Genomic DNA, 13,721 nt, shown 5'->3' with positions numbered 1-13,721 from the left:
ACTACCACACAGCTGGGGGAGGGCACAGAGAGAGAGAGAGATTTGGAATTCGGTACAGTTACGTTGCAAATTTCAAACTCACAGTTATTCATCTAACAGATGTGCTTTTTAAAGGTACGGTTCAAGAAATGCTGCACATGCAATGCCCGGGATTGTAGCGACGGCACTGTACTTTGGGAGGAGAGTGACAAAAATACTGACAGTGACAAAACAATGAATGTTAGTGAAGTTAAGAGTGTCTTACATGAAAACTGCAACTGAAAGCTTTGTTTTTGTGTGTAATTTATCTACAGTGTACTACAAAAAAACTGGTTAAGGGTAAATCACATTTTGAAAAGCTTTTGTAAATGGGCAACTTGACAAATTATTTTTAATTAAGTTTCTCTCTTTTTCGAAATTAAAGGTGAAACTCATATTCAGGCCAATTCGATGTGTATATAATTTATGATAACTATGAACAGACTTTGAAATTTGCCTACATCACACCAGGTATACTTAACTTATTTCACTGCCCCACACAGATGCTCATGTCCGGTGGAAGTCTCCTCTAGTTCCCCCACTTTTGGCCAGAAGCATTATTTCAGATATCACAATGTCATGACTCACAGCTTTGCACATATCGTACACTGTTAAGGCAGACACCGATACAGCAGTGAGAGCTTCCATCTCCACACCCGTCTGCCCTCTACACTTTGCCGTGCCAGTTACAATCACACAGTTGAGAGCAGAGTCCAGTTCAATGTCCACAGCCACAGAGGATAAAGATATGTTATGACACAGAGGGATAAGGCTGGACGTCTGCTTGGACCCCACAATTCCCGCCAGGCGAGCAACGCTAAGTACGTCACCTTTCTTCAGGCCATTTTCTCGTACGAGTTTCACCAGTTCGGGTCCCACAAAAACCTTTGCTCGTGCTGCAGCAGTCCGTTCTGTCACCAGCTTCGAACCCACGTCGACCATTTTCGCCCTGCCGGTCCGGTCAACATGAGTCAGACTTCCGGACTGTGCTCCCAAACTGCAGAAACGGCAAGAGAAGACAGAGGGCTGTGCTCTGTGTGTTTGTCTTGTTAGGAGTCCTGTATTGCACATAATGCTTGGGGTACAGGGAAGCAAAAGAAACTGTTTTCTAGATTCAGTCACTACACTCAAATTATGTGACAACAACTGAGACATCTGTGTATCCGACACAAACAGGGGCGAAATATTGGTATCTGAGAAGAAGTACTTTTGAAAATCTTGTTTCTGAAGGTTTAACAACTTCCGACTTTGTGCCTTCACAACATCACTACAGCCATCAAGTTCAGGGCCACCTGGAACAAAAATACAAGCTGTAACAAAGAACTCTTCATAATCTGAAAATAGGTTAACTACAAAAGAATTTTTAAGCATTCGTGTTGAAACACCCCCGATTAATTCCTTTACTGGATTTTGGGTAATTTACCAAAGCCACAAAACAGTTAATTATTATGATATATGACCGTGTGCTTACTGGATGAAAGGCTATTGGTTGTTCTGCGTTGTTCTGCTGTGGTTTCAGGAGTATTTCAACCGAATGCGGCTGTTCTGAGACGGAATAGCTAATGATTGAAAGTTTGTCTATTATTAAGTATCACAAAGGTTGCGATGTACAACTGATATATATTTCCTACTAACACACAAATTCTGAGGCTGTTGCTACCTTTGCCTTACACGTCTAATTGTGGTTATCTCTTTTTATTGATTGCTGATTTTCAGCACTTTGTCACAGGCAATGCTGATGGTTAACATTCACTACAATCCTCACTGCAATCCATGGTTGTTGCTGGCTGACGCGGTTGACACGAAACACGTAATTTGGCACTTGTCACTTTCTGTTTCATATCACTCGCGAATCGGCATTAGTGAGAGTCAACCCCACGACGATCAGGGGGACATGCTCACTCGTCATACTCCAGTGAATTTTACCGTTTACAACTCACTAGACCACCATTCTTGGCCGTCTTTCCCACTCTACTTCTCACTCGACACTCTACCATACTACTGCGCACTCAGCACTAGTCTCACTGCCTACTGCAGCGCTCGACAATCGACTCCTGTCCGCTATCGACCTGGGCGTCAGATACTAGAATCTGTGTTTGTGGGATCACGGATCCCTTACAGTGTTCAAGACAAGTTCTTTGGACCTTAATGATCTGTGATGATTCTTTTCTTTCCTAAGCTAATGTCGAAAATCTGTTTTGTCTGCAGAAGTGTGCAATATGAATATTACACAAAGTTGATAGGAACATCTCACATAAATCTCCTCAGTGGCTGTAGATTTCACAATCTTGCAGGAGTGGATATAAGGGGAGGTCATTGCAATGATGATAACTACCACCCACTTCCCAAACAACATATTATACTGGGGTGCCCTTAAGAAGGCAGCAGTGTGGTTCATTCCGTGCAGAAAGAGATGGGGAATGCTTTATGGTGCTGTCTGTGTGTTCTCTCTCTCTCTCTCTTTCTCTCTGTCCCACGACTCACATTTCAGCTACTTCCAACCCTCGTATCTGGCACAGGCCACTGTGTCTGCTTCTGACTCTGCCTAGTAGAATTTATGCGGTCGGAAAGCTATCGCTGTTGCTTTCTAATGTAATACTTGTCATGTTTCCTTTATGCCAGCCATTGTGAACACTAATGGCTAAGTAACCTCACCATGCCTAAATGCCTTGTATCGTACACGCACCCCAAAATGCACACCACAGACAGATGTGGCAGAACGACACGATGTCTTTATATTTTTTACTTCACCAATTTCCAAATGCACACATAACTTTTGGAGAAGGAGGTAGCATGGAAACAGAAGTGTGTCAAAAATGCCAAGTTCTTCCAGCAATGACAAGCTACATGTAATAAAGGACACTTTTCAGTTGCTCGTGCTAGGGTCTGCCCACAAGGACATGCTTTTGGTCTGATTGACAACATTCCAGCCGGGTAAAGCTGCACACCACTGGGTTGAACATACCAGGTGTCAACAACAGATCCGATACAACAACAACAGAAAGAATGACTTCCCGAACACAGTTGGAAATCATTGATAGAAACAGTATTCCCCTCATTCACATGTGTTTGCAGACCTCTGTTCAGTCATAATGTTTATTGAAATGATGATGGTGAGCACACACTTTGACAGAGTTCAACTTGGTTGTTACGTGATTGTTCAGATTTTTCCTTATTTCCTCCTCCCTTTTCTCTTCCCAAAATCGTTTCATTCATTGACTGTGTTCTTGTTTCCTTTGATATGTACATATTTTCTCTGTTTTCTTCCTTCCCTTTACTTCAAGTTTTATGTTCATAATTTTGATTCTGAATTTGTCTCTTTCATTCATCATTTCCATTCTGATTCCTGCTCGTTTTAGCCTTCTTCTATTTCTTGAAACCAACTGGTTTTTTTTGATTTAGGCATTTACTACATCCTAAATCCCTTTGTGAATCTGTCGCTGTTCATTGTGTGTATGTGTCCACAGAATGTTAGTCGGTGTTTTCTGATTGTGACTGAATCTGCCTCTGTGTTCTTATAATTCTCTGGTTGATCTCTTCATCCATATGCCATCTCTGTACACTGCTCCAAAAAATTTTCTGAGGATTTTGCATTGTATTCTTTCTGCTTTGTGGTGCCTGGTCCTCAGATTGTGGTCATTTCTGATGCGAAGAGTGCTTCTGATACTATAACTGTATTGTAGCGCATGTGTTTGCCTTGTACTGAAATGTTTCTTTTATTATAGTGTGTCCATGTCAGTTTCTACACTTTCTGAAGTTCTTTTGTTTGTCCTATGTTTTCTTCCTTCTTTGATCCACCTATTTGTATTGTTACTATTATATTGAATAATTTAATATATTTTTGTGTGTTTATTATTGTTATTAAAATTGTAGATGTCTGTCGTATGCTAACAGTGAGGTTGCTAGCGAGTTGCATTTTTGAGGGAAGCTGGGTGAGGGGGGTGGAAACAATAACAAACCATCACTCCCCCAACCCCCCCCCCCCCAAATAACCAAACCCTGGGTGCCAATACATTTGCTCTGTATAGGTGTTTGTGCCAAGAAGTAAGAGTCAATTTAGCAAAAAAAGGCAAAGGAAAGCTTCATGTTCTGGCCCACATCAAAACCAGATGACCAACCACAGTGTAATCCTCTGCAATGGCATCACTGAAATCAGTATCGTGGGGAGGGGGGGGGGGGGTGAGTCAGCACACCCTGTTCTGGTCACTGCCAGCTTTCTTGACCTCAGAGTCACTACGCCTCAGTCCAACAGTTCCTCAATGGGCATCACAAGGCTTGGTGCACCTCGTTCCAGTCCTCCCACCAAGGAAAACTACGGGCAGTACTACGGGTGAGTCGCAGCTGAGCAGCTGCCTTCCCCCTGTACCTGCAGTAGCTGCGAGAGGATATTTGTGTTACATATACGCTAAAACTGGCGTAGATGCCACAGGACACTCTTTGGAGTGTCACTAATAAGCACACGCTGCTACACACTTGACAGTGCTAGGTGGCCAAGAGTTCTGGCTCAAAGTTCCTGCAACTGTGGTTGGAACTTCCCCAGTGTGACTCTCCCATTCTTTAATAGGGTATTTCAGTGTCCGGGGCACGTTCACATTGGACAACACTGTCCAGTACAGGCCTGCTGTCCACCACCCGTGCTCTCTTGCACTGTGCATTGCATCTTGCACAAGTGAGTCATAAGGACTCCCCTCTTCTGTATGTACACTAAAAAAGCAAAATCGTCTTTTCAGATGAAAAAGTAAAATTGTCTCATATCCACATTCTATCCTTAAAAGTATCCTTATGTCTGGGAGACGGCAGATCCACCGAGCAGATCCCACCCAACGACCCGTAGCAAGACTGCAGCACAAGAGGCAGGAGTGCCATCTGTTCCCTTCAATGTTTCTGTCTTGCTTTGCCACCTATCAGTAAGTGATGAACCAGCTAAATCTGGACTTTGCTGCCACAAATAAATAAGCAATGGCTCGGAGACAGCATGAGCTCATTGTCCAACTGATGGGTGGAAGCAACGCAACAGCAACAGCAACACCAACACCAGTCACACCACCAGTGAATATACTAGAGAGGCCCTCAATATCACCGCAGTAGTCCTCGAGCTGGAAGTGACAGCTCCGTGGAACAAAGATGGACCTTCGAAGCTGGTGGGTCCAAAATGGAATCAGCAGCAACATACACGAACAACTGAGCCTACTGACTCACACGGCAAATGCAGCGTGCTTTTACCAACACCAGTTCTGAGCATCAGTAATATGAGCGCCCATACAAACAATTTTGCAGCACCTCAACTACACAACACTAACCCAGCCGCTACGCAGAACACTACACCGACTGGCTTCCCACTGGTCATAATACACAATTACACTTGCCCCGGCAAGCTAAAAAAGACATTTGTAGAATGTCACTCCCCACAATATACCAAACACAAAACTCACAAGGGACCATGTATCACTGTATGTATGCAACAAAACAGATTGCACAAATCTCCTGAAATTCGTCAAAGCTGGGGGAATTGAGTATCATAAATATAGCACCCAAGGGGGAAAAACTCGAATGTACATCATGAAAGGAGTTGACACCACAACCCTCAATGACATTCTTCATGGTATAATCACAGCTCTCAGCTGGGACTGTGAGAGCATGAGATGAATTCTGGGATTCGTGACACACAGACTGCAGCCAAACTATTTAGTGGATTTGGACGACACAGCTTACTCCTGCAACTTTCTGACGCAGATGCTCCTGCTTCACATGGTCGTAGTAGAAATATACACACTTCCGTGTGTCCCCCAACAGTGCCACCACTGCCAGCAGATTGGCCGTGCGGCACCCGATGTGAACTGGCACACAGTGCTGCAAATGCACTGGTAACCATGTAGCACGACACTTTAAACTTGGTACAACTATCAAATGTACCAAATGTGGAGGGGTCCATGTGCAAACTACAGATGGTGTGCAGCATACAAAGAAGCTCTAAGGTGCAAAAGTGCCAAAGACAGACAAGTGGTAACCAGAACAGCTCCAAGACACTCCCCACCCCCCAACCAGTAAGGTGTGGAATCTCTTTTACTGGCATTGTCAGTGGAAGTGGATGAACTGAGGATGCACAGAGCTCCACAAACTCATGGCACACTCCCACAACAACAGAACCACAACCCACACCTGCAATGCTAGAAACTGCCCCTGTACTGATGACAACACTGCCGGTCCCAGACAACACCAAGTCAACTCTGTCTAGGCCAGATTGTGACACTCGTGATATCACAGAAGACACACCCAAACTAGGGCAACCACAAACACACGAAATGAAACAGAGGTACCCAAAAAACAAAAGAGGGGACACTATCACACCACAACAAATACACCAACAACAGACCAGACAAACATAGGAACACGTTAAAAGGAACAATGTAACCGTAACTCACACTCTTGCCCCCCTCACCACAGCAATAACACAGGTGACCCCAGATGAAATACGAACCATGAATAACACACAAGCCAGCCCATCCAGTACACCAACATAAGGACCACCAGCCACCAACACCACCGCCAACACTTTGGCTGACATAACAAACATTCTCACCACAATCAGAGGCATAGTGGAGACACTATTCCCCACTCACGTGGCTTAAGATCCTCTTGAGGCTCTTCATCATAACGCATGCACAAACTCATGACGGCTACACCCAGCCATTGCATGGCTGCTATACAAACTGCTATCACCACACCGCCCACACTCTTCCATAGATAATACACCACAAAACACAAACAACAGTACTTTGACTCAGATGCTATTCTGGAATGCAGATGGGATTGGCAACAAAAGGGCAGAGCTAGCTGCATTTATGGAGGAGAAGGGAATCTGGAATGCTCTCATGAACAAAGCTTAACTCCAGTCACACAAACAACTACTCTTCCCAAGATATTACATCTACTGTACTGACCACCTGAAGGCACAACTGTGGGTGGAACAGCAATCATCATATATTGAGACAAAGAATACACAAATATTAAGATCCCTGAACCTGCAAGACTAGAAGCCACAGCTGTTAGGGTCAAGTCAACTGAGTGAACACTACATTGATATCGATATACAATTGATCTGGTAATATCATAACAAGCGATATCAGCACAATACTCAACATAGCATAGTGACTAATAGCCACTGGTGATCTTAATGCTAAACACTCTGCTTGGAACTAACAAAGATCAAACACCATTAGCAAAAAAACTATGCGAACATGCACTGCGCCCAAACTACATTACACTAGTGCCAGCTGAGGTGACACTTAAAACGGGGAACAGAGACTAAATGTGATAGACATTAGATGTGATTGGCATTATAGTCACAATCAACATTGAAATTATACATGATTTGGCCTCACCAAACACCTGTAATACTTTACTTGGCAGAAACACAGCAGTATGTGAATCTCACAGGATACTGAGCTACAAGCGTGTGAATTGGGCATTGTTCAAGGAAATGCTTGAAAAGTCATATCCCACAAATTCCCAAAATTACACAAAGCAGGAAACTTGTTGAAGCTGTCAAAGCCCTTACCACCGCCTTACAGACCAGCATACTCCATGGAGGAGAAGCATGAGCTGATGACCAGAACACTAGCAACATCATTCACACTGAATCTGGCTCCTTCCAATCCAGCACTGCTACTTGAAATGAACCAGGAGGTTACATGGCTTGTAACCCAGCCCACGTGCAATGTAACAATACATACTGCTACACATGAAATTACACAGGTTATTAAGCACAAAACAGCTAGAAAAGCTCCTGGTCCCAATCACTTTCAAAACCGTGTCACCCAGGAGTTCACAAATAAAGCTATAGAGCATCTCACACATATGACGAATACCATTCTACAACATCAACACTTCCCTGTCCTGATGTTCAGGAAGCCAGGGAAATACCACTCCCTACCACAAAATTATGGAGCCATCAGCCTGCTGAGCTCCCTGAATAAGATTGTTGAGAAGATGATTCTCAAACATCTTACTATGCACTGCAACACCAATCACTCGCTGAGACTGGAGCAATTTGGATTCTGCAATCACCACTCCACAACACAACAACTCCTCGGTGTAGTAGAACATATTACACACACCCCCAACACCAACAAAGCTACAGGAGTGCTGTTCTTGGTCTTCAGTCATCTACGGCACAATCGTCTCATTCGAAAACTCTGCACTGCTAGTCTCTCCAACGAGTTCATGCATCTTACACACTCATATCTCACCCACAGAAGCTTCAACACCGACGTTCAGGGCAAACAGTCAACACAACACAGTATACAAGTGGGAGTACCCCAAGGCAGCATCCAAGGGCCCCTCTTGTTTAATCTCTACGTCAATGACTTTCCAACTGAACAAAACACAATGGCAACCATCTATGCAGATGACATTACCATCCTAGTGCAAGACTGGAAACCATCAGGCATAATTTGCAACTGCAAACAAAACTGCCTAGCTGGAACGACAGTGTGTTAAAGCAAATGCTGACAAGTGTGAAGCAGTTCTGTTCACTGACAAACCATAACAACTGCACAATCATTAAGTGTTCTGGCATACCCACAAGCTCTGGAATGAAAAGTAAGATTGCAAGAGCTAAGAAGGCAGTGAACACACCGTCAGCGAATAGCCCACTGGCAAGGACCACACCACGACGGGAGCAGGTCCCTAGACAAAGAGAATATAAGTGCCGCTCCTGCCAGCCTCGGCCACTCAGTATTTGGACAGGATTAGGACAGTATACGGACAGGCCTAGCGCTGAATGCTACAATAACAGTTATTAGTGATCCACAAACTGTGTGTCAAACTTGCACGAACATTGTACATAGCAAAGGACTCGGATTTATACTGCATGTCGCCTATTGCTTGCGACACCATTGTAAATTCCAGGTTAAGCATTGTCAAACTTCTTATTTGTAATAAAAACTATTAATGTTGTTTGCTTGAATTGTTGTATAGCATTTTGAGAATGCAGCATCCTTTAGGCACCCTATATGAGATGAGTGGGCAGGACCCCACATTAAGACTGAAGACAAATAACACTACACACACGCCCAATACGTTTCAGTGTGAAAGTCAAATACTTCAGTGACTGGCCAACTGAGCAAATGCAAGGCTCAAACAGTGTTACTCTAAGCTCAACAGGTAAAGCACACTGAATAGGAGGGTATCGAGGTCTGTGTACATGATACTGATTAGATCCATGATGATACATGCAGCTGCAGTCTGGGGTTATGTGGCTCTGACCGCCTGTGCCGCCTACAGGTGATACACAACGAAGTGCACCACAGTCCACACACACTGTCGACCTTCACAGAGAATACTGCCTTGAGACTCACACACAGATATTCAAAAAACAACCACACTACTGTACAGGAACTTGAGACACTCTGACAATTATTTCATTCTTAACCTGGGAAACTACGACCACAACCACGGGTGAAAACACAACTGCTGAAAAACACTTCTATCTAGGGACAATTAATCACCTGTGGACAGCACAAGCTCACAGACAAAATAAACACTGGCGAATCCCTGCATTACAGCAAAACTAAATGGCATTGCCAGCTGCAAATATCTAGCTGACCAACTGGCAATACGGGAAAGCAGTATTGCACACTAAACATAAACATATCCAACCAAACCTCTTTATGGCCAATTGACCACTCGTATAACGACCTTGGCATGTTACAAGTACAGATGCTGCAGGTGGCCCAGGAGACACTGAGGTGCACAGCCCAGGAGTACCCCTCCTCAATAGGACTGACACTCGTAAAGAGTGTTTTAAGCTGCGACAATGGTATCGAGCATCGCACGATACCCAAAACTAACGACAACCTCACCCTTGCAGACAGAAAGAAACTGTTACTGCTCTTACTATCTGTCCAGACTATTGCAGAAGTTCTTTTCCTTTGGTGCTTGCCTCGGCACTTTTCTCCCTCTGCCCTTAAAACTGCTACGTTCTGCTCACTTCTCGACCACTTCTGTCGCCTCAAAGTGCCTGTATTAGTGGGTAATCCTACGGACAACATCATGACCCCACATCCTGTGCACTTCTCAATTGTAACGAAGCAAACGGAGGTGATGGTAGAACTTTGGTGATGGTCACCATGTCAGTGTGGGTGTGGAGTAGCTTCGCCCCTTAAAAAAAAAGGCATTACCACGAATTGGACCTGGGTCCTCCACATAGCAGCAAGATATGCTGACCTTGAGCTGCTGAAATGGACAAGAGAGAATTTAGCATTAATTGCAAAGTTTGCAACCATAACAATCACAATATAAATAATTTCCATAGAGAATATGCATTGAAGCTTAGGGTTAAGAAAACTGTTTTATATTCAGGTGCAACACCCTTTTAACATCTGCCAGCCGACATTAGGAGCAGTCGAGAAATCCCCAAATATTCAAAATTAAAGTAAAAAATGTTTTATTAGCCAGTACACCAATAATTTACCTGGATATGTGAATTTACCTACCTGTCCCACCTCAAATACACAACACACAAACACTTTCTAACAGAAGACCATATTTAGCCATGCAACATATTCTCTAGGAGCAGACAGGAATGCCTTTTGAAGCGGTGATTACATCATAATAATAGCCTATGTGCAGGTACGGTTGGTCCTCCACAGAACAGAAACTACTGTACCGGTCCCAACGTGACATTGACAGCATAAAGGGCATTGCACAAGAAGGAAGTATATGAATTTATCAGAATAAGTTTAGATGACAGTGTCCTGTGTAAAATTAAATGCCCATTTAGCATGAAGTATTAAATCAAAATAGTGGCAGAGCAGTTTAAGTAGCAGAGCATTGGCTTTTTTCAAGTAGTTGCTTCTCTGTATATTTATAAAAATAAAATGATGTAGAACTGATCCCCTTGAATAATGATTAATGTGAGCAGATTAGTAGTAGATGAAAATGTTTGTTAGTAGTTCAGTGGCACTTCTCACTTACTCGTTTTACACCCCTGAAGGCTCTCATCGGTGATGGAGCTGTTGGAATATTACATGTGAATGGATGGCTGAACTCGATAATTTTCAAGGTATTCAATATTCTTGTACAGTGCATTCAAAACAAAGTTATATAAAAATGAAGAGGGATGTGTACTTCATAAACTGGCTTGACAACAAGTACACAACGAAGCAGTGTGATGTAGCTTACTCAAGGACCTCAGTTTCGCAGGAGACCCTGAGGCAACAAGTACACGCATCATGTTTGCTCACTGTTTTTTATTGCCTGTGCTCGAGCACAGTATGAAATGTATTAATTTTTATGGAGTCAGCTATCCGTCCAATTTCCTTCTCCAATCTGGGGCTGCTTCCCATCTCTAATTAATTTGTCGTTAACAGGATGTTAATTGTAATATTCCCTTTATTGAACCCATTTTCAGCAAATTGCTAAGCTGGTAATCTTCCTTTCTGTATTGAATAATAATAGTAACTCTGACATTTACATGAAGAGACATACCAGCAACAGCATATAGCTGTCTTTTAAACTTCATTTGATGCATCCAGAACATTGGAGATATACTGCAAAGTCAGTAGGACATATTTACTGAGAAAAATCATTCACGACACACTTGCTTCCACTGAACGCATCCACACCCATTAATGTACAGGCAAAAATCCACAAAACCTAACATTCTAGAAGTGGAACAAAATGAATAATATTTTTCAAATACAGTGCTTAAAAAAGTTTCACACTGCCCCCACAGCTTGCAAACTTTGTTTTTAACCCATTTGTGGGCACATTTTTTGTAGCAGCCCTGTAAAGTTAATTGTTTTGGTATCATTTTACAAGTTTCAACTAAATTTAATTTTTGATTATTTTATTTTTGTGATTTAGGAGCAAAAAACTATAGTAGTAAGTATACTTCCCACTGTCTTTAGTAAGCTGTTATGAGTTACTACTACATGTGAAAAAAAGGAATTTTCTGTTTTTATTTGACTATCTATTTTACAATCCTAGAAACTTCATTTAACACTACTTAAAGAAACGAGCTGAGGCAAGTCACAATAGCATATATTGCAGAATGAAACAATGTGTTCTGTTGTAACAAGTGACAACAGCACTGATGTCATGACAAACAGGCACCAGTGGTTTAGCATATTATCACAAAAGGTCAACCACGTCCAGAGGAGGTACAACATTTTCCCAAGAGCATAGTAAAACAACTAAATTAGTGGTAAGTATGGTCAGTTGGTGGTAAGTATCTTTTCTGCAGTCCAAAAAAGAAATTAATTTTGTGGTAAGTATATTCTTCTTGTATCATGGAAAAATTACTTTGGTAGTGAGCATACTTCCCAGTGGCCTTCAAAACAACATTATTTGGTGGCACATATATTTGCAACTGCTTCTGAAAGGAACAAGTGACATTTAATGACAATTAAAAGCTACATTTCATAACAGACAGAAAGTTCAGCTGGTGCAGCAAACTAACATCAGGTGCCAGGTGCATACAGAGCTCGTATGATGTGTTCTCAGGAATACAGTAAAGAAATACAGTTGATGGTAAGTACACGTCCCACATCCTGTGAAATGGTTAAATCAGGAACTTCTCTCAAAATATATCGAGCGAGGTGGCACAGTGGTGAGCTCACTGGACTCACATTCAGGGCGACTAACAGTTAAAGTCCATGCATTACTCTCCTGTGGCAACCTGTTCATCTCAGAGTAGCCCTTTCAACCTACAGCCTCAATTATCTGCTGGATGTATTCCAATCTCTGTTTTCCTCTACAGTTTTTGCTCTCTACAGCTCCATCTAGTCCACCCAGACTTGGGATTCCTGAGCTTTCTCTAAATCAGTACAGGCAAATGCCGAGATGGTTTCTCTGAAAGGGCACAATAAATAGCCTTCCCATCCTTGAAACAATCAGAGTTTGTGCTCAGACACTAAAGACCTCAGTGTTTATGGGACATTAAACACTTATCTTCCTTCATTTCTCCTTTCTCAATATTCTTTTGTCCACCAGAAATCACTAAGTACAACTGACTGTGTAATGTAGGTGAAAGCGAACCTGCACTCTCATTTACTTTAGCAGAGTGCATTGTGTCTCCATTCATTAATGGGACAGTGTGACTCACGTGGGCTGTACAGTCTGTCGACCTGCTGCAAAGAGTCACTTAAGGCTTTTACTGGTCATGAGGGATATACTTAGCAGTAGCTGTGTTTCTTTACTGCATTTATGGGAATACATTGAACCACTTCTGCATGCTCCTGGCATCCAGTGATAGTCCGCTGCACCAGTTTACTTTCTTTTTGTTATGAAATATAGCTTTTAGGGCTGTGAGAAGTATACAGCCCACCAAATAACAGTGTTTTAATGGCTCTTGGAAAATATGCTTTCCATCAAAATAGTTTCTCAAAATGGTTTGGGAAGTACACTTACTGTATTTACCCGAATCTAAGCCACACTGGAATCTAAGCCGCACCTGAAAAATGAGACTCGAAATCAAGGAAAAAAATTTTTCCCGAATCTAAGCCCCACTTGAAATTTGTGACTCAAAATTCAAGGGGGAGAAACGTTTTAGACCACATCTCCAAACCGAAACAAAGTTGGTCCATTTAGGTCGAATGAATGACGATACAGCTACAGTAGTTTGGTGCGTACGGTAAACTTAGCAGTTAAGCTTTACCACGTAGTCATTGCTATGCGTCAGGCTCTCCGTCCGCATTTAT

The 13,721-nt window shown here is 42.6% G+C and overlaps 1 protein-coding gene across 1 annotated transcript; it reads right to left on the bottom strand.

The window, feature by feature from the left end:
* Window positions 1-525: 525 nt before the first annotated feature.
* LOC124580514 (cyclic pyranopterin monophosphate synthase-like) lies at window positions 526-960 on the bottom strand. The gene has a single exon (XM_047131262.1). It carries the CDS (start codon window positions 958-960, stop codon window positions 526-528), a length of 435 nt encoding a protein of 144 aa, XP_046987218.1.
* Between the last annotated feature and the right edge of the window lie 12,761 nt (window positions 961-13,721).

Source organism: Schistocerca americana, unplaced genomic scaffold (genome assembly GCF_021461395.2).
Source record: "Schistocerca americana isolate TAMUIC-IGC-003095 unplaced genomic scaffold, iqSchAmer2.1 HiC_scaffold_33, whole genome shotgun sequence".
NCBI classification, from domain to species: domain Eukaryota; kingdom Metazoa; phylum Arthropoda; class Insecta; order Orthoptera; family Acrididae; genus Schistocerca; species Schistocerca americana.
This window is presented reverse-complemented; position numbering and strand designations above follow the sequence as displayed.

Coding starts and splice junctions, on each gene's coding strand:
- LOC124580514 (XM_047131262.1), bottom strand. CDS start 960: ATGGTCGACGTGGGTTCGAAGCTGGTGACAGAACGGACTGCTGCAGCA.